At 44.7% G+C, this 18,783-nt stretch overlaps 7 protein-coding genes across 7 annotated transcripts; 1 reads left to right on the top strand and 6 right to left on the bottom strand.

Moving 5' to 3' along the window:
• Positions 1-230: 230 nt before the first annotated feature.
• LOC128708039 (LMBR1 domain-containing protein 2 homolog) lies at positions 231-2,443 on the bottom strand. Its single transcript, XM_053802997.1, has 2 exons — positions 2,273-2,443; positions 231-2,195 (listed from the first exon to the last, which is right to left on the bottom strand). Exons 1-2 carry the CDS (start codon positions 2,441-2,443, stop codon positions 231-233), a joined length of 2,136 nt encoding a protein of 711 aa, XP_053658972.1.
• A 59-nt stretch (positions 2,444-2,502) lies between these two features.
• LOC128708090 (BBSome-interacting protein 1) lies at positions 2,503-2,793 on the bottom strand. Its single transcript, XM_053803048.1, has one exon. The coding sequence runs from the start codon at positions 2,791-2,793 to the stop codon at positions 2,503-2,505; it is 291 nt and encodes a 96-aa protein (XP_053659023.1).
• Positions 2,794-3,661: 868 nt separating this feature from the next.
• LOC128719084 (potassium channel subfamily K member 9) lies at positions 3,662-4,851 on the bottom strand. The gene is made up of 3 exons (XM_053812705.1): positions 4,725-4,851; positions 4,021-4,639; positions 3,662-3,935 (listed from the first exon to the last, which is right to left on the bottom strand). The coding sequence occupies exons 1-3, from the start codon at positions 4,849-4,851 to the stop codon at positions 3,662-3,664; spliced, it is 1,020 nt and encodes a 339-aa protein (XP_053668680.1).
• Positions 4,852-5,949: 1,098 nt separating this feature from the next.
• LOC128708643 (ferritin subunit) lies at positions 5,950-7,244 on the bottom strand. Its single transcript, XM_053803621.1, has 3 exons — positions 7,139-7,244; positions 6,347-6,603; positions 5,950-6,225 (listed from the first exon to the last, which is right to left on the bottom strand). The coding sequence occupies exons 1-3, from the start codon at positions 7,242-7,244 to the stop codon at positions 5,950-5,952; spliced, it is 639 nt and encodes a 212-aa protein (XP_053659596.1).
• A 1,028-nt stretch (positions 7,245-8,272) lies between these two features.
• On the top strand, positions 8,273-9,073 carry LOC128718968 (soma ferritin). The gene is made up of 2 exons (XM_053812586.1): positions 8,273-8,366; positions 8,460-9,073. The coding sequence occupies exons 1-2, from the start codon at positions 8,273-8,275 to the stop codon at positions 9,071-9,073; spliced, it is 708 nt and encodes a 235-aa protein (XP_053668561.1).
• Positions 9,074-11,154: 2,081 nt separating this feature from the next.
• LOC128709719 (protein UBASH3A homolog) lies at positions 11,155-14,824 on the bottom strand. Its single transcript, XM_053804729.1, has 7 exons — positions 14,718-14,824; positions 14,182-14,618; positions 13,869-13,967; positions 13,114-13,617; positions 11,978-12,356; positions 11,509-11,915; positions 11,155-11,441 (listed from the first exon to the last, which is right to left on the bottom strand). The coding sequence occupies exons 1-7, from the start codon at positions 14,822-14,824 to the stop codon at positions 11,155-11,157; spliced, it is 2,220 nt and encodes a 739-aa protein (XP_053660704.1).
• Positions 14,825-16,361: 1,537 nt separating this feature from the next.
• LOC128718967 (opsin-1-like) lies at positions 16,362-17,560 on the bottom strand. Its single transcript, XM_053812585.1, has 2 exons — positions 16,847-17,560; positions 16,362-16,772 (listed from the first exon to the last, which is right to left on the bottom strand). Exons 1-2 carry the CDS (start codon positions 17,558-17,560, stop codon positions 16,362-16,364), a joined length of 1,125 nt encoding a protein of 374 aa, XP_053668560.1.
• Positions 17,561-18,783: the final 1,223 nt, after the last annotated feature.

Here is an 18,783-nt window from a genome sequence, read left to right as displayed (position 1 = left end):
GTGTTATCTCTTGCTTCAGTTAGTGTGGTACAATCGACTTCTATAGTTAAAACATCCTAGTTTAAAACGTTATAACGTATGAGTTTAAATGTGTGTTGCGCTAGGAAACACACCCGCACAAAATACCAGTCATGCACAATAAAATTGAATAGCAAACGATGAACAATTTGGGAAACGTAGGAATGGAACGGAAACTATACTACCATAAATTAGAATACCCTCACAAACGATTAAACATCATCGAACAGTCCTTTCGGTTTGGGTCCAGAACGGCCAACGCTTCCCATGCGGCTATCGTCGTCTTCGTACGTGGTACCGTATCCCTTAAACCCTACGGAAACGCCCGTACTCACACCGAATCGTTCGTTAATTTCCTGCGACAAGGAGAGGTTAATATCGTCCAACCCTCTAACGCCGCTTCCGGTTGTACTGTAGTCCAAACGATCTCCATGGCCGACCAGATCGTCATTCGGTCCAACGGTATCAAGATGCCGGGATTTGTACTTCGACAGTATACCACCTCCACCAGAACCATTTCCATTCGAACCGCCACCATTTCCTGTGCCCGGGCCGCTATGTCCCACTCCGCCCACCGCACCATCTCTAGCGATTTGACCCAAAATGTTATCTCGCCTTCGGGCCATCGCATCTTCCGCCCTCTGCCGTTTACGTTTTTCACGCACAATCAAATCCTTTCCCTCCTGAACCAGTTCGACGGCGATGGTTTCATTTAGCATAAACTGCTGAAATCCGAGTGCGTTCAGTGCACGGCTTCCGAGCGAGAACCAGGTAGCGAGACAGAACGCCAACATCACCATCGGGAAGTAGATATTGAAGCCATCCGAAATGATCCCCAACACATCCATGTGACCCATGATCTGTGTGTAGTGGGTCTCGAGCACCCGCTCCTTGATGATGTGCGAGTCCATGTGTATCATGCCGAGGAAGTTGAGACACATCGGTGGCGTCAATCGACACAACAACATGCCGCTAAAGATCAGACTGTACTCGTTCGTTTGATGGTGCGCGGCCAGATAGTAAAGATTCAGGAATTTAATGCGAAACACGGTCGAATATGCGCAATAGCATAGATAGCATAACGTCAGCATGGAGAAGATCTCGATCGTGACGAAATCGTAGCTCCCTTTCGCCACGTTTAGCACGTTGGCAAAGATCGAGAGCACCGGTTGGCGGTTGAAGAACGTCAGCTCGCTCCAAACAACCATGAACGAAAGGAATGCCGTAATTACGGCTAACGCTTTCAGGAACGGTGCTTTAACCACACACTCCCAGTACCAATCTATCGTTGGGCTGTACATGGCCCGCGCAAATCCAACCCGATGCTTAGGAAATTCGCTCTTAAAGCGATGATCTAGTGATACGGCATTCTTGGCCACATCCTCCAGGTGTAGCACTCTGTTAACCTGAACGCTCCACAGGGCTTCGGTGCGTTGTAGGGTTTGCAGGGATTTGATCACCTGCCGATGCAGTCGTACCAGTGCCTTCTCCGACGGTATCGCCATCGGGGAACCATCTTCTCGGCTGATGCGACTAGCCCGCTCCATCAGCTCGGTAGGCACCTTGCGTATGATGGTTTCCAGTGCTGGGCGCAACTCGTGTCGGGGTGGAATCGCTCGGCTGGCGGACTGTAAGCTTTCCAGCACATCATCCACGTTCTCTTCGGCTTCCGCCTTTTCTGAGCTAAGCTTGGATAGCTTAAAGTAGGCATATTGCAATGTAAAGCCCGGTTTCGAGTTGTTCCAGAGACTGCGGGGCACTTCGACCAGTGCGTAACCTAGCAACAGCACGAGCAAAAACAAGCCCCATGTGTTCGAGGCGGAAGATGCGATCGCTTTTAGCTTCTGCCAGTCGAGCGAAATGCCCGGTTGTAGTGCGAGATAAATCAGCAGTATTCCACAGATAAACAGATACGTGCCGTAGTAAATGGCGTTATCTACCAGTGCAGATCGTAATTTACCCTTGATCGTAAAGTCGCCTGCCTTCAGGTAGGACTGCATCAGCGGCATAATCAACCACGTAAGGAACTGCGATGACCAGTAGATAATGCGCCACAAGTTGGGGAACACTTCCTCCTCCACCATACCCCACGGTCGCTGACAGATTGCGTCGGGTCCGTCATTGTTCGAGCCATTACTGGTGATGTTGTGCTCCTGCAGGCATTGACGGTACACGGTCTGGAAGGGTTGCAGAGGGTGTTGGGAAACTTTTTCATTAGTGATAACGATCTGACTGATCTGACTCGCTTACTCACCGATGTGACATCCAGTGGAATCGTGAATACGATAAGGAACGAGAAACTCCACGCCGTCAGTACGGAAAAAGTCACTATTGGATGCTGCCGTTGAATGCAGCCGTACCGATAGAGTGATATGGAGGCCAATAGCAATGCCAAACAGATCGAGAACACTAGCAGATAGGCCATATTGCCGGAAGAATACTGGTGATACGTATGATGTACGTGCGTGATTGCTCGCGTGTATTTTAGAAGTTATTGCCGGTCTTCGCAGCAGCGGTTCGGGCACGAGTTTCCTGCAACTGTCGCTGCGCTTCTTGGTGCATTCTTTCCAACTTCTCCAAACTGAACGACTTCAGTGGGAGCAGCTGTGGTTTGCAAAGTTGGAACTCTTGCTTTTTCTCGAAAAACAGCTTACCGCTGGTGGGCAAAATTAGAGTAATCGGCTGCTGTCGCACACTCTTGTTGTTGTTGCGTTCCTCCGTTGATGATGGTACTGTTTCAGCTGGTGTCGTCGTATCGGCCACGGTTAGGGACATTGCAAAACATTGTCGGCCGTTTGCAACGCCGCGGGCCACTGATGGGATGGGTGGTGTAAATTGGGTTGTGTAAAGTGTTATTTTAGCCGACGCGAATGACACACAAATGTGGGTGGGGGGTCCGGGTTTAAAGGAATTATTGATTTTTCCTACCTACAAATAAAACGGGACGGTTCGCAGCGTACGCTTCTTTGTGTTGGTTGAAAGGAAAGGAATCTATTCGGTTTATCAAAAGGCAAATAGAACCTACAATCAGCACTGATAAGTGCTGCAAATGATCGAAAACAAGACGAGATTTAGTTAAACGTAATTAAGGAGCACAACTCTACACGACTGTGGGTGTTTTGGAATGATTCCGTCATACTCATGATGAAGTTATTACCCAGAGTTGAGTTCGTAGAAATACAAAACCGCCGCAGCGGTTTGCCAACAAAAAGAGCCGAAGTAGACAGCACATCGTGTTAAACATGGGAAGGATGTCATCTTGAAACCAAAAAAATCATAATCACGAGATTTGAAAAGAAATTCTATTTAAAACTGAATATTATCGCCGTATCTGAAATTGATACACCGAGCGTTTGTTATTTTCTTTTATTTCACATTACTTCAAGTGGATTTTACATTGAGAAACGTTAAAATGGAAGGAACGGAATAATGCTAAAGTAAAAACCGTATTTTGGACACATGTTTGTAATTATTTGGCACGAATAAAATTGAAAACATTTTGGGATTCTAGCTACTCTGGACTGGATGCATGGAGCATGCGAAAAATAAAACATTTTCCAGATCATCTCTCATTGACCCATGATTTCTACCTATATCGTTTCTACACAGGTATGTTCTTGCGAGGCGTACTAACTGCTGTTTGTTAGATCGACATGCGCTTAAGGCTGATAGTACTTGTGATGATATCTGCTGGATGATATCCCTGATCGAGTAAAAATTCGTGTTCGTGCGTTGTAAAACTGTTGCCCCCGAGACAGGTACACGAACAAACGGAAGTGTCTTCCTCCTCGATCTCGGAGCAGTAGTTCAGATTCGCACAGGAAAGCAACTTCCCCGTCGATTCACATTCGTATGTTGTGAGCCCATCGACCGACGATTGCATCTCAGCCTCTTCCCGTCGAATGTCTTCCGCATTCCTGAAGGTGTATAAAAATCGGAAGGAATAATCAATTGAATAACGAAGTAGAAAGAAGGCTCCTCGGATACGAAACGGATACGTACATGGTCATGAAACGCAGCACTAGCAGATTAATGCTGGCCGCTACCACCGCTAGTCCAAAAAGAATGAAGACTAAACTGAGCGCCACGTAACCAGGTTTGTTGATCAGCGCCTGATCGTTTTGGAGCGCCACATAGTCACCGAAACCGATCGTCGTCAGTGTTACAAAGCAGTAGTAAAAGCTGTCGAAATAGCTCCATCCTTCGTAGCGTGAAAACACAGCCGCTCCGGTCGTAATAATAACCGACGAAAGTAATCCCGTTGCAAGCATCAGGTTCATCTCGGTAGCTTCCGTTTGCTGGCAGCGCAGATATTTTTTCGCGCGGCGAATTACAACCGAGGCAAACTTGTTCAAACGTTCGCCAATGCTTTGGAACATGACGAGCCCCAGCGGAATGCCGACCATCGCGTACGCCATGCAGAACGCTTTCCCGCCGATAGTGACCGGCGTCGAGTGGCCGTACCCAATCATTGCCAGCACGACCGTAGCGAAGTAGAACGCACCGGCAAACTTCCACTGGGGTCCCGCTTTGTGCGGTTTGTTCTCCGTGATCACTATTTCGATCATATGGTAATCCTCCTGTGTGATATTATACTTGGCGACAAAGTTGGCCTTTACGCCTGAAAGGAGAAAAGATAGGGAAAAGACACCTCATGATGTACAGACATACCTGTGGCCCGTTATCATGGGGCCGTTTAGTCTTACTTTTCAAAAACTCCCATCGGCGAGCTTCGGTTTCTGATTCCAGTGCATCGAATACGGCTGCTCCTATCAATAGATAAGTGAACGTACACACCACCAGCGAAAGTGTGCGAATGTTTTGTCGCTTCATGGCTGACGGAGTTGGGCACTGGTTCAATTTCGTTTATGCTTGCTCAAATAGGTTTCTGCTTTGTCTCTTCATTCCGGACGGTGCATCCTGTACAACGAAGATCCATTCATTGCATAGCGCACTGTTTAGCAAATTCCGCAAAATACTTCTGCTCGATGCTGATTGATAGATTCTAGGGCGGCTAGGCATTAGATTAATTGAATTTGTTGCTATTAGACTCAACACGCTTTATGGCATTGTTGGAAAATACAAACGTATGACCGATACTTAAACATATGAAAAGAAACTTGAGAAAACAGCAAAGTACAATGACAATACAAACGTTCTAACAGCACGTGCAATTGCTTTGAACGGAATACTAAGTCCACTGTGTGATGGAATACTAAGAACATTTATCTAGAAACGTGAAAAACACACTTTTCAACTATTGCTTGCTGAGGTAAGAACCTGAAAACCACTGCAGGAGGCAGCTGTGATATAAACCCGAAATCAAACTTTGCGTTTACTATCTCCAGTTCTCCTTTTTTCATGCGCCTGCGTATTGAAAAACACCTTACAGAAGGTTCTGTTTTCGTAATACAGGCAAAATAAATATGAAATTGCAAAATGTCGTAAGAGTTAAATACCATTTGGTTTGCGAAGTAGTTTTACAAAATATTTTTATACTTCTAAACTAGATTGACGTTAACGAACTTTAAGGAAAATTATTTAAACATTTCCAACACACAACTCACGTCGAATATTCTTTCTTTCCATTTGTTCAATCATCTGTACTCGAAGAGATTATATATATAGTTTTATTTCAATTTTCAACGACCGACACTGCATCCTACTCTCTAATGATGTGACAGTGGAATTCAAAACCTGCGGTAAACAAAAGTTATCACAATGCAAACACCTGATGTTCCATCCAAAGCCCAAGCTTGCCAGCCGATTTCAAGTACATGCTGCGCTCATTGTACAGCGTTAGCAACAACGGATTTAAATCTTATCATGTTTTTTTTATTGAAGTTTCATCTCTAGCACACCATCATCACGGGAATCCAAACCTAATGCGTTATTGCAGAAGGTGGTTATGCTATCCTTCATGAATGCAGTTTACATGTTCTGTTTGTCGAACATAAACTCGCCCAGCTTTTTGTTCGTGACCAACAGCTTCTTCAACATGGCGATCTTTCCGGCCAGATCGCGCTGTCCCTGGTGCTGTTCTTCCAGGAATTCTCCCGTCAGGTAGTCTACCAGATGGTAATCGTTGTGATCTTGCTCACAGATTTTGATCAGCTCGCGGATGCTCGAGGTCACCTCCTGTTCCTTACGAAGGGCCTTCTCCAGAGCGCTCAGTCCCGCCGATTTCTTTTCCGTTTCCTGTGTTTCCTGCGTATCCGGGTCCGGTAGCGTATCACTATATAGTAGCGCCTGGCAAATATGGATATAAGAATTTTGTGGACTAATAAGTTCGAAGCAATGTCGTACCGATGAACGTATGGCAACTTACGAATTCAAGCTTGAAATTTGTGCTGTTAATCGGCTTTTGTCCGCGCATCTGTGCATACTCGATTAGCTTCATGCCATGCTCTCGCTCTTCCGAGGCCGCGTGGAAGAAGAAATTCTCGAACCCAGGCAAGTTCACCTTATACTGGGAGAAGTAGGCAGCGAACTGCATGTAGAAGATCGCAGCATTGAACTCCTTTTTTATCTGATCATGCAGCTTATCGGAACATTTTTTGTCCATGAAATCCCACTCGTCGGTGCCTGGACGAAAAAAAAAACATCCAAACGATACAATAAGCATGAATTAAGCTGACATGTTATACAATTTATAATGCACTAGACGGAAAGTGAAAAAAAAAGTAAACGAATGAAAGCTCAATTATGATACAAAAGGCTGTATCATTAACGGATATGGTCAATATTTTGTCCACACCCGTCGTTTCGATGGAATTCTTCGCGTAATCACAGCGGGATATGTCTGAAGGATGTGTGTGTGTGTGTGTGTTTTTTTTTGTTTGCATCCATCAGCTGTATGAGTGTATCTACCGGAATCAAAACAAAGAACTCAACCATTTTTGTTTCGCACACACTCGCACCGGAACTCACGTTGATGGTAGTTGTGCTGAGTTACCACCAACACACCCACAGGCAAAACTCTCGGAACAACATTCAACATGAAGTGCAGCGAGGCCGTTCCAATAGAAATGTCCAATATTACGTCGTATCAATATTTTTAATTGCGATTCTACTTTAACTCATTTCTACCATACTAAAGGCACTGCTGGCCTCAACTTACTTGAGGAAAGTTTCGGGTCGGTCCCCTGTGCAGAGGCTTGCTCCTGCTGCATGATAACAGCCGCAAACATCAGGGTAACGATGCCAAAGAAGATCGATTTCATCATTTCCTAGTTATGGCTGTGCGATGAGACAGTGGAAAACTGCAAATATAACGCTTAAATTACAATCCGTACAGAGAACACAGAAAAGCGGCAACAAAAGACGAGATCGATGAACACTTGCAAACAAAACTGTCCCAAGTGTTTCCCCCGCCGCACTCACGTAGATTAGGCTTGAGCTCGTTTAGTGTAAATAAGACGTAAGTTGTCAGGCCTTTATACGCACTGGCACAGAAGGACGACAGCTTTACCCGGGGTGCAACACTGAGGTTAAAAATTTGTTTAACTTTCCTTGCGGAAGTGTACAGACTTGACGAGAAATTGCTTGCTTTCAATGACAAGCGCGCACTTCACTCGTTCACGGTTTGCTACGTATTGTTCTCACGAAATGCGCTCTCGGGTGATTTTATGCATTGGTTGACCATTATCGCTCACGTACACAATCACGCCAGTATCGCGTGTACGACACAAAATGGTTTTCGATGGTTTGATGGTTTTGCGCACGAACCTTCGAAAATCAGTATCGCTGGACTCTGGAAGATCTACAATGGGATGTTAACAATAAAATCTAGATCAAGGAGAAACTTGTCCATTTTCACGTAGTCACCGATATTGATCTTGATTCATCGTAATCAGTAAATTCCATTTTGCTCGTCGGCCATCACGCTCAGGGTGTGCATGGGTTGGTGAGCGACCATACACCACCACATTCGTACACAGACGGGAACAAAAGTCACTCGACTGTTCGAAGAAAATTCATAGCAGTGTCAACTATTGGTGGAAGTACGACGCAAATCGCGTTGCTTGTCCAGCGTTATAAATTGAGTCAATTCGCGGCGGATCCTTTCGCTAGCGGTCACAGAATAAGCAAATCGAGCGACGAAAAGATTTTTGTCGAATCAAGAAGGTTCACAAAATCTGCTATTTAATCCGTGTGCATTGTAAAAGCGAACTGTTCTCGTTCGGCAGCCATATCCATCCCTACATTATCGCCCTTGACAACCAGGCAGTGAGTGTGTGAGCACAGTGCTACAATGATTGCAAACATGAATGTCGTGTTGGGTTTGGTGCTGGTGGCTTCCGCCTTCGCGGCTGTTTCTAACGTCAATCAGTGCGAATCTGGAATCGGTTTGTATCGTTCTTTTGCGTGTAACGCCCCCTTAAAACAAGTCACAGTGTGCTGATCTGTTAGTTCCCTTTTTATTATCACCAACCCCACAGAGCAATGTACCCCGGTGTACTACAATTTTCTGTCGGATTCCGGCAAAACGGTGGAGAACGATTTGAAGCAGTACACCAGCCAGCTGGTGCACAAATCGTTCAATTTCCTGATCATGTCGTCGGCATTCAACAAGCACGATCTGGATCGGCCCGGGTTCGAGAAGTTGTACCGTAAGATCAGTGACAAGGCATGGGAGGACGCTATGGAACTGATCAAGTACCAGAGTCGCCGCGGTGGATTCGGACACCTGGTGAAACCGACCAACCACGAGACAAATTACACCAAGCTTGTGGATGTGGACGAGCTTAGCTCCCTGCAGTTCGCGCTGGACTACGAGAAGACGATGGCCAATGAAATCTTTGACATACATCGCAAGGTTTCCCACGCTCACTCAGTGTCCGGTTCCAATGGTGCCAATCATGTTGCCCATTACGATCCGGATACTGCCCACTATTTGGACGAGAAGATTATCGAGTACCAGTCGGGCGTTATACGTGATCTGGCCGGCTATATCCACAACCTGAAGCACATCACTTCCAAGAAAGACCCTAAGCCCAGCGCCAGCGATTTGGGCATCCATATTTTCGACGAGTACCTGGCCAAGGCTTTATAAGGGCGCCCAAAAAGGTGTGTGGGAGAACGCGGCACAAAAAATGTTAGTGCGGTTTAATGTTACTCCCCTTTCCATTTGATGTATTTCGGTGATGTAGAACAGAACGTTTGAAATAAACAGAATAGAAATTCCCATATGTGAATTCTCAAAACAAAAATGATGTGCTCATTCCCAGTCTCTTTGCAGGACGAGTATCATAGTAATTTAAACGTGCCATGTTTACGATTCGTATTTTAATGTCTGCTCGTTTTCTGGCGCTGCGTACTTCTCACATTAACGTCGCGTAAGTTTGTTAATCGCTTGCCAATACATGAATGCACATGCAGCAGCTTACAATTGCAGCACGTTATCAGTCATTTGCCTGCTGTGTGGGGATCACAGCAGTTGCAATGATGAAACCATTTCTGTAGTGCATATATTTCTATACAGGCATTTCGATCTCGATGGTTCTTGTTTGCAACGAAGCCCCGATGCTTCCGAAGATAACGCGTTCTTTTGTGGTATTTCACAAAGAACTCGAATGGAACTCAATCCCTTATAAAACACTCGCACACACACTCATAGACCTTCGCTTTCTCTCATGAAATGGTGTGACCAGTGAGTACCCTGTACAGAAGAAAACCATGTGGTTCGAACCATGGTTTGAATGGTTTTTTCCATGACGTCAGGCACCTTCCGTCCCATCCGATCGGCCTATCTCTGCCCGCTTACTCATGTGCCGAGTAATTCTTTATATTTACCCAACAGTAATATTCGATCGATTTTACATCATTGCGCCATTTTCCCCAACACTTTACCAAGAGATGCAAACGAACATCATTCGAATGACATCGCATATTATATTTGTACTATGGGCTTCTAGAACGCGGTCTATTTTTGGGTGTAAATGTTTACCGGTCTTTCTTGGTATGTATCTTGGTTTCTTGGTGTTTATCTTTTAATTGGTAACATTTCGAATATCTACTGAGATGCTGTAATAATATAAACAAAATGACATTTATTTGCAATTGTATCATAGCATCGAATAATGTTGGATGAACCATATGAATTACAATTGAATATCGCTGCGTAATAATTGTGTCTTTGTTCTGAAAACCAGCGCAACCAACCGTTTCAGTGGTGAATCACGAGATGGTTGTGTGAGTCAACAGAAATGGTTTTCGAACGAAGGGTTGAAACGGCGCAAGCTGCGTGGGTAAGAGTGAGCGGGCAATTATATTACGATAATGGTGTCGTGTGCAAAAGTACATGAAAACCAGTAGTTATGGAACACAAAATAGCGACGAGTAAAACAGGGATACGGAATACTGGTTTATTACAACGACGAGAATTAATGCCTGGTTTTTGCTAGCTTTTTGGCATGGGACAGCAATACTATTTGGATGCTACTGGGTCGAATAAGTTACCGTGACAAAGTTCAGTTTTATTACGAAGCCTAACCTAACATAAGCGCACATTTGTCATTTACTTGCTATATATTTAAATAAATTGAGTAAGCTAATAAGCGAAACGAGCTTTGAAGACTGTGTGTAAACCGTCGAGCAAAGTACCGTTTGGTTTTACCCCTTTCATTCATTTATCCTTTCAAGGTATGCAAATTATGAGCAAAAGTTCCATTAGGCAAAGCGTTAATATCGGTTAAGCTTAAAGCGTAGCATTTCAATAGAAATGTGCATATTTTTATGTGGTGAGCAAGTGAGATCATACTCTTTTAATATCTTATTGTCATTTCGAAAGCATAATGGGATTCATCTCGCGTACGAAACCAAGCGAATTTGCGTTTGTTACAAGTAGTGTTTGTAGCGGCTATTTTCTTCTGCTGCGTGCATTGCTTCGTGATCGCAATAAGGAGGAACAATAAAGAACACGTGATTACTGCTTTCATCATACGTAGGGTTAAACATATACATATTACATCCAAGCCTTTACCGACAGCAAGTACTCCGTAACCTAGTTTTAGTCTATTCTGTATTTAAATAACAGGCAAAACGTATAGTTTATAGTAACACTCCTCACACTTCACTGCCCTCTTACGGCCAGTTGCTGCATCAAAACCCAATAGCCGTGCGTCACGAGTCGCTTTATAGCTTATCCGATAGCACTTTGTAGTCGAAACGATTGTTGTTAGTATGCGTTACTGGATCGCATGGTGGTACCGCAAGTTTCCAATGGCCCTTAACACTGTTCTTGGAATCAGCGTCACCCGCTGTTCCCGCCGTTCCATCCGACTCCATTACTGCCAAACTGCAGTAGGAAACTTTCTGCATGATTCTACCCATATCGTTGGTTGAACGTATCTTTTCCCCGATGATGAATCGCGAGCACGTGTCTAGCGTTGTTGCGTGTCCAACGATCAGCACATTTCCCTCTGTGAAATGTAAGAATAACCCAGTAAGTAACCGGTCGATTCGGTTTAGCGATATTCGAATTCATACCAGTGCTGCTGATGATCGATTCCGCAATGTCCGAATTGCGACAATAAAATTCGCCCAGCTTCTCATGAAATTGTTCTTTCAGATCTTCCGCGGTTGTCATGGGCTTATAGTCTGTAGCAATGTTATAATCGGCAGCAATCAACTCTTCGTTCGAAAGCCACTCTGGGATCCCGTCCTGGTACCACGCCAGCCACTCGAACAGACCGGGCTCGATGCAGATCGGCAGGGTAGCCTTTAATCCGAGTCCCTCTAACACTGAAGTGGCTGTCTGAATGCATCGAAACGAGGGAGAACAGTACACCTTCTCTATGTGAACTCCGGCATCCTTCATACCTTCGCCCACGAGCAGGGCCTGATAGCGACCAACGTTCGTCAGTGGTGAGTCCCTCTTCCATAGGCTAGGTTTACTGCAAAAAGAAAGATAGCGTGGGTTTTAACGGCTCGTGACCATTATTAGTTGTGCTCTTACCGTACGGGTAACGTTCTCGGCATATTCAGATCTTTTCTGATGTAGTTACCTGCCTCGTCAAAGCAGTACGGAACCCAGGTGCCAAACGTAAAGTCGATACGTTCGCCATGACGCATTATGTACACCTTCCGGGTACTTGATTGTGTTTTCGAAGCCGTTTGCGACTGGGCACCTTCATCGCCGGGGATCACCTGCATGTTGGTGCGCTTTTTCACCAGTTCGTGTAACTTTTCCAGCGGAATGTCATCCATCGATTTGGTACCACCGAACATCTTGCCACTGTTCCGTTCGTCTGCCGTTTGTTGTTCCGTTGCAGGTTGCGGTTTGTCCGAAGTTACTACCACCGCGTCTGGTTGCGATTCGCTCTGACCTACAGACACTGAAACAAGAGCCATTAATGCGAGATTGTATTCGCTTTTTGTTAGTCCAACTGGACTGGTATCACATTTCTGTAAAGATTTTTTTTTGTTTTCTTTGCTATTTGGTGTGATGTGACCGTGAAACCACACATTGAAGCGAAGGAGTCAACATTATCGACCGCTAGAAATGGTCGAATTGTAGGCGATCAGCTAAATGGAACTGGCAAAAGGATGAATTTTTGTTTTTGTATATCGATTATTCATCCACCTTGTTATCTCCTAAGGAGCTTTCTGAGATTAACGACAATACGATTTATCGCTCGAGGATGTAAAAAATAATAATTGTATTTTGTATAGTTTACTTAATCGTTTAGCGAACCCATTGTGCGTATCAAACCGTGCCAGACACTACCAGACAAGCAAAGTTTCTCGGTATCGACACACGCTTTTCGCTATGCTATCAATAGCGCTAGAGATGATAACGGCACAGCACTACCGATGCATACAATACCAATACTTTAACAAACAGAACCAACAAATCATCAACACTGAAACACACGGGTTCCGATATGTACGAATGGCTATGACAGTGCGAAATCTTATCAACCTTCTTATCTTCATCGTGTGTATGATTCGTACGGAGCACTCGTAACATATATATGTTAACAATTATTATTGAGTCATGCTGACGAATTAGTCAAGCAAGAATCAAGTGCAACAAATGAGCAACGAACTGGTGGTGATCACTCACTCACCTAACGCAGGTGACAAACTCACCTAACGCAGGTAATGCTCCATCTTTCGCCTCCGGCAGCACGTTTGGTGTACTAGTATTTGGCACTCCGTCCACCATATCCGATATTTCGTCTGGCACACGCGTGTCACACAATGGCACAGTGCGGTGCATCGTCCACGCATCCGATTCCGCCGTCCTTGCGGTATAGTTTTCGGGCAGATACCCGGTAGTGCCGGTTAGCCACGATATACCCTCAACCCAACCGTCCGAGGATGCCTGTATTGCTTCCGGATTCAGATAGATGTAATCCCCGATACGCAGTTCCAACTCGTCCGTTTCACGTGGCGTATGGGGGTAAAGCACCTTGTGCACCTGCTTCGAGACTAGGCGAGGATCGCGCGAATACAGCCGGAGTTCCCAGTTGGCGTCTGTGCAGGATGCATCCAAACTTTCCACCAAAGTTTTCAGAGCATTAAATTGGCCAGACGGAAACTGGTAAGCCAACGTAAGATGTAAGGACTTGACGTGCGGTTCTAGCGATATGGCTGCAATTACAAAACATTCTTTTTATGTTGGTAACAAAATAATGTCTGGTGGCGCAACGAAGGTAAACTAACTAAACCGGTCTTGCATGCGCTAGAATGGAGTCAAATAATGAAAAAGAACCACCGTGATAACATCACAGGAATGAAATGGGTATAAAAAATACTAACATAATAACTAAGGCAGTAAAACTAAACGCAAACGGAAAGCATTGGTAGACACTGGGCAGGTGCCGGCATCACCAGCTGCTTACATCGACTGCTACGCGGTATACATCGAGCTGAAGTTACGCCCCCGCACCACGGGAAACAGGTTACCAGTGCATCTAGCTGCTCATAGGTGTCACTAATTACTAATTGCATTTGTGAACGCATTTTCCGAACCGCGTCACGGTACATGTACAAGAAGGTGTAGATGAACAAGAAAAGAGAAAGAAACAGAGAGAGGGAGAAAGGATGATAAATGGAAATCCCACCAGCCAAGGTATATTAGTGTGTGCAACTTTTCCAAAACTCGTTGATTTAAGTACGGTTCAAGCTGGCTTGTAGTACTAGCAGAATGCTCACTTGATTGGGACACTTCCTTTACGTATTGTAGCGCGAGCCGTTTGAGATAGTTAGCATCGTCCTCGGCGACGAAAAAGCCCATAAAGTTTGGGCTGGTATACAGCTCCAATCCGATCGGTCGATCGATACGAGCACCGGGAAGGTTCATTAGATCCTTCAGCGCTTTCGACAGCTGTGGGGCACACTCGTCGGGAGCTTTGAAAAATGAAACGAGTGTGATGTGGGGCGTAAAGTTGTGGGCTCCGTTCCAACCGCACGCTTCTCTCGATTGGACCCAAAAGTTTTCCAGCTGCTGAAGAAACGGGCCCGTAGGACATGCGTACAGTATGTATTCGCGCGGTGCACATTCGTCCAGAAAAGGATCGTTTACGTGTGCGAGCAACCAATCGGATGCGAGCTGAACACCACGATTTCCGGTAGCAGCCAGTGCTTTTTCGCTAAAACATATACAAAAACATTGAAATTGATGTGTTCGTTTCGGTTTGCAATGCCAACACTCTTCGTCGTGGGAAAATTCTGCTATGTACTGTACTCACGCTCTATGCTTGGGAAAACCCATCTGGAGCAAAATTTGCAATGGTGTTAGGTGTTGCTTTGAAATTTTGGTAGGTGTCGGGTTTTTGCGTGGTGGAAGCGCAGCCATGGTGTTACGTTAGCTTGAACACCACGTATAAGCATAAACTTGCACTATATGAGGGACTAGTTTATCAAAAATAGCAGGTACTGCACGCCATATGCGGAACGTAATTCTACGTTTGTTATTAGGGAGAAATACTGGCAATAAGTTCACTGTTACGATTGATTCGAATAAATATGTCTACTACGTGCGCATAAATCTACACATCCTGTGTACTGTTGTTGTTAATCTTCATCGATCCTGTATTGTACTGCTGCCGCCAACCTCACACTCTCCGCGGCATTTTGTAAAATTGTCGATAGAATTGTACCATACAAACGCAATTCGTCATTATCGAACACTTGTGACGGGATCGGATACGTATAACGATACAACAATTTTGCTAGTAAATTGTTCGCAAGGCCGATGGTAAAGTTGGTCAATAAATTTTCCGTATTGTTGCTGCGTACGTGCGCGCTGAAAAAGTGTGTATGCTTGAGTTTGACACGCAAACAAATCTGTGTAGCGAGTGGTTTGTTTTGATTTGCGGACATCGTGAGTAGCGTAGTGTGAGTGAGATGTTGTGACATAACGGAATGGAGCTGCTTTCGTTCATTTTACGAATGCGCCCAGACCGTCGCCTGGAAGACAAATGCGTTGGTTCGTTTGGATGTTCTTCGTTGACTCTCTTGATCGTATCAATCAAACTAAACTTTATTACTGATTTTACTTACGGTACTTTTATGTCCCAGGAGTAAAAGCTAGATCTTCACTAACAAACGACTAACTGTCGATCAGCTAAGTAAACTCACCTCCATTTATATGTTCCACTCAACAAAACTAGTTCATTAGCGCTAAATCAATTTGGCTTCGTTAATTGAAAATTGATTGCCAATAAGAGCCGTAAAAATACAAACATTTAGCCAAATATAAAGGAGAAGCAGTTTCGTTGTAAAATAGCTTAGAACATAGTGATTCTGCGAGATAACAATGCAATAATTGCAATTGCCATTTTCCTTCCATTGATTTAAAGCAATTAAAATTCCAGATAAAGCTTCAGATACAGGATAGAAATAGTGCGAACGGGAAATAGCGAGGCGGCTACGATAACGATAGGCTCGAGCTATACGACTACTTCCCTACTGCATTGTTGAATGTAAATAACAACTTTCTGTTTTTCTGGCAACACTGCCAGCGAATTGTCAAACTTGTAAATACGTGAAATAAATCAGTTGAGCTTTGAACGTGGAGTAAAACGGACGCCGGACTGTGTAAAGAGTTTTACTTGCGTGAGCATTACTCATCATGCATTACATTTATTATATGTAATAATTTAAAAACTAGATTATTCTAAATCAATATAAAAACATGGACGGGTAAAGAATGTTAACAGGTTGGAATTTATTGCAAACAAATATTATGTTTAGAATCACAATCTTTACAAACACATAAGAATTATCAGCCGGCAAGCAAGCGTTTGTTGGGCATCTAGCATTAAATGTTCTTGTATTGCAGACAACAAGCATCAATGCACTATGCATGCTTTCGTTTCCCGGAGACGCGTTTAGGTTGTGGTTGAGTTGACGTCCTGAGTAACGCCCGATGCTTCCGATGCGAGCGATTTGTCGTCCGCTGCAGGAGTGTCGCTACAGGCAAGAGATGGGAATCGGCGCAGCAGTGCGGCACGATACTTTGGATGGCTGATACCGTAAACGATCGGATTGTAGACGGCATTGGCTTTGGCAAACACGGATCCCCAGATCGTGGCCAATGGTGATATGTTGGCCGTTTTGAAAACTCCCGTATAGTTGATGACGGTGTACGGTGTCCAGGCCATGAACCAGAGCGATATTGTAACGAGAGCAATTTTGGCCAGCTTCATCTCGGTGCTTTTACCATCGTCGGATGACCGCAGCGATTGAATGTTCATCCGTTTCGCCTGTTCCCGCATGTTTTTCTCGTGCGCTGAGACAGCCTATAACGCGTACAGTGGTGCCAAACAGAGTCAATGAAATCATAATTTCCATAAATCAACCAGAATCCACCTACCTTGATGATGAAGATGTACGAGTAGATGATGGTAAATAGTGGTATGTAGTATACAAACACCGAGTACACCAGAATGTACGACTTGTGGAACCAATCGTCGGTGAGATAATCGGTACCGCAGGCAGTCATGTTACCTTCCGGTACATACCGGTTCCAGCCCAACATCGGCAGAATACCCCACACGACTCCGATCGCCCAGCATATGATGATGCGCAGTATGGCGCCGGTGTTGGTAAGCGGTTTACCGGCCAAACCCTTCACAATCACATTGTAACGATCGAGCGCGATCATGGTCATGGTCCAGATGGAGCAACACCCGAACAGCGATCCGAAGAATGCGTACAGATCGCACATCAGCAGCCCCAGTGACCAGGTCTCGTACCAGCAGTTGTACACCATGGTGAAGGCGTTCGTGCCCATCATGAGAAAGTCCGACAGTGCGAGATTAACGACGAACAGGTTCGAGGGTGTACGTAGCGATTTCGCGGTGGAGAAGATGTAGATCACCATACCGTTGCCGATGATCGAAATAACGCCCAGTACGAAAATCACAAATCCAATGATCGAGTGCCACAGTGGATTCATCGGTGGGAACTGATACCAGTGCGGATCGACCAGGTGCATAATTTCCGGCGGCACCTTGTCCACCACGGTCAGATTGGAGACCGGTTGGCCCCACAGACCGGGCTGTTGCATCGGACCGTAGTACGGCATCGTGAGAGGGGCGTGCTGTTTCGTTCACTGAACGAGATATAGAAACTTTAAAAACTAGCGTCCCGGCGGTCTGTTTCACTACGGGAGGATCGCTCTTTTTAACAGGCCCTATATCCAAACGATGTATCACTAAACACTGTTCACTCTCTGTTCGCACCAGAAGAACTGTTTGCACACCGAAGTCAGATATCCGACTTGAGCGAAACGGTGGAAAACTGCAGATATTTATTGCACAGCATAGGGTTAATCGAATTACACAGGCCACAGGCAGACAGTGCAGGACCGTATGCAGGAGCTGGAAAGATTAATGTAGGTGCGAAGGAAACGCTTGGGAAAGTCCTCGTTAACGGTAACATTTTCCGGCACATTGGCAAGGAAGAATAAGCACCAAGTACACATTTGCACAGAACGCGTTTACAGGAACTGATGAATCGCTGGATGGTTTCATGTTTCATCCCAACGTTTTCAATGCTTCTACCGATACTCATATTACCTGCGGGTGGCGAGAACAGTGAGTGAACCGGTATACTGCGGTCTGCTAATAAGCTTCTCAAGTATATTTAATATAATTTAGCAGTAATTAGCCGAAGGCAAAAAGAAAACAATGAGAGTCGACAAATTGGCAAGTATGGAGACATTGACCTTACCATCGGTAGTGCAACGATGTCGTTTAGAGTCGACAAGGAAAGACGGCTAGTGTGGGTTAGTTTGTTAGTGAAGTGGGGTTTGTTTGTAACGTAAATTGCATACATATAGGCGTATTGAAAGAAACATTTATCCGTAAATTTATTACCCGATTCCGGTATACCAACACGGAAATGTATCGTATGAAGTATTGCAATTTAGAAGAATATTCTGCTATTATTCAGTTCAATACCCCACCCTTGGTATATTTCATTCTATCAGTTAAAATGGTTACGTTTCATGGCTTACGCAAACGCCCAATTTGCAAGAACGTTAGAACTTTTGGCAAAAATTTACAATTAAATTAAAATTTGTTAAATAACCAAATAATTTAATTGTAACAGACACGCCCACTGTAGTCTGCTTACGTTTACGAAACTATGGCTACAACAGAACAGCGTGAATGACGTCTTGTTACGACCAGCAATATTATTAATTTAGTACATAGCCGTTCCTGTTCGTATGGTGTCACGTTTATGGTACGGCGTCCATTTTAAAATTAGTAAAAAAAAACCATTAAAATCAGATAAATAAAGAAA

The sequence above is a fragment of the Anopheles marshallii genome, chromosome 2, assembly GCF_943734725.1.
Source record: "Anopheles marshallii chromosome 2, idAnoMarsDA_429_01, whole genome shotgun sequence".
Taxonomy (NCBI): Eukaryota; Metazoa; Arthropoda; class Insecta; order Diptera; family Culicidae; genus Anopheles; species Anopheles marshallii.
This window is presented reverse-complemented; position numbering and strand designations above follow the sequence as displayed.

Coding starts and splice junctions, on each gene's coding strand:
- LOC128708039 (XM_053802997.1), bottom strand. CDS start 2,443: ATGGCCTATCTGCTAGTGTTCTCGATCTGTTTGGCATTGCTATTGGCC. Junction 2,196..2,272: donor TTCCACTGGATGTCACATCG/GTGAGTAAGCGA, acceptor CAACCCTTCCAG/ACCGTGTACCGTCAATGCCT.
- LOC128708090 (XM_053803048.1), bottom strand. CDS start 2,793: ATGTCCCTAACCGTGGCCGATACGACGACACCAGCTGAAACAGTACCA.
- LOC128719084 (XM_053812705.1), bottom strand. CDS start 4,851: ATGAAGCGACAAAACATTCGCACACTTTCGCTGGTGGTGTGTACGTTC. Junction 4,640..4,724: donor CCGATGGGAGTTTTTGAAAA/GTAAGACTAAAC, acceptor TTCTCCTTTCAG/GCGTAAAGGCCAACTTTGTC. Junction 3,936..4,020: donor GTGCTGCGTTTCATGACCAT/GTACGTATCCGT, acceptor ATACACCTTCAG/GAATGCGGAAGACATTCGAC.
- LOC128708643 (XM_053803621.1), bottom strand. CDS start 7,244: ATGATGAAATCGATCTTCTTTGGCATCGTTACCCTGATGTTTGCGGCT. Junction 6,604..7,138: donor CGACCCGAAACTTTCCTCAA/GTAAGTTGAGGC, acceptor TTTTTCGTCCAG/GCACCGACGAGTGGGATTTC. Junction 6,226..6,346: donor CAAATTTCAAGCTTGAATTC/GTAAGTTGCCAT, acceptor CCGGATACGCAG/GAAACACAGGAAACGGAAAA.
- LOC128718968 (XM_053812586.1), top strand. CDS start 8,273: ATGATTGCAAACATGAATGTCGTGTTGGGTTTGGTGCTGGTGGCTTCC. Junction 8,367..8,459: donor TCAGTGCGAATCTGGAATCG/GTTTGTATCGTT, acceptor CCAACCCCACAG/AGCAATGTACCCCGGTGTAC.
- LOC128709719 (XM_053804729.1), bottom strand. CDS start 14,824: ATGGCTGCGCTTCCACCACGCAAAAACCCGACACCTACCAAAATTTCA. Junction 13,968..14,181: donor AAAGGAAGTGTCCCAATCAA/GTGAGCATTCTG, acceptor AAATGCAATTAG/TAATTAGTGACACCTATGAG. Junction 13,618..13,868: donor TATACCGCGTAGCAGTCGAT/GTAAGCAGCTGG, acceptor TTGTAATTGCAG/CCATATCGCTAGAACCGCAC.
- LOC128718967 (XM_053812585.1), bottom strand. CDS start 17,560: ATGCCGTACTACGGTCCGATGCAACAGCCCGGTCTGTGGGGCCAACCG. Junction 16,773..16,846: donor CGTACATCTTCATCATCAAG/GTAGGTGGATTC, acceptor TACGCGTTATAG/GCTGTCTCAGCGCACGAGAA.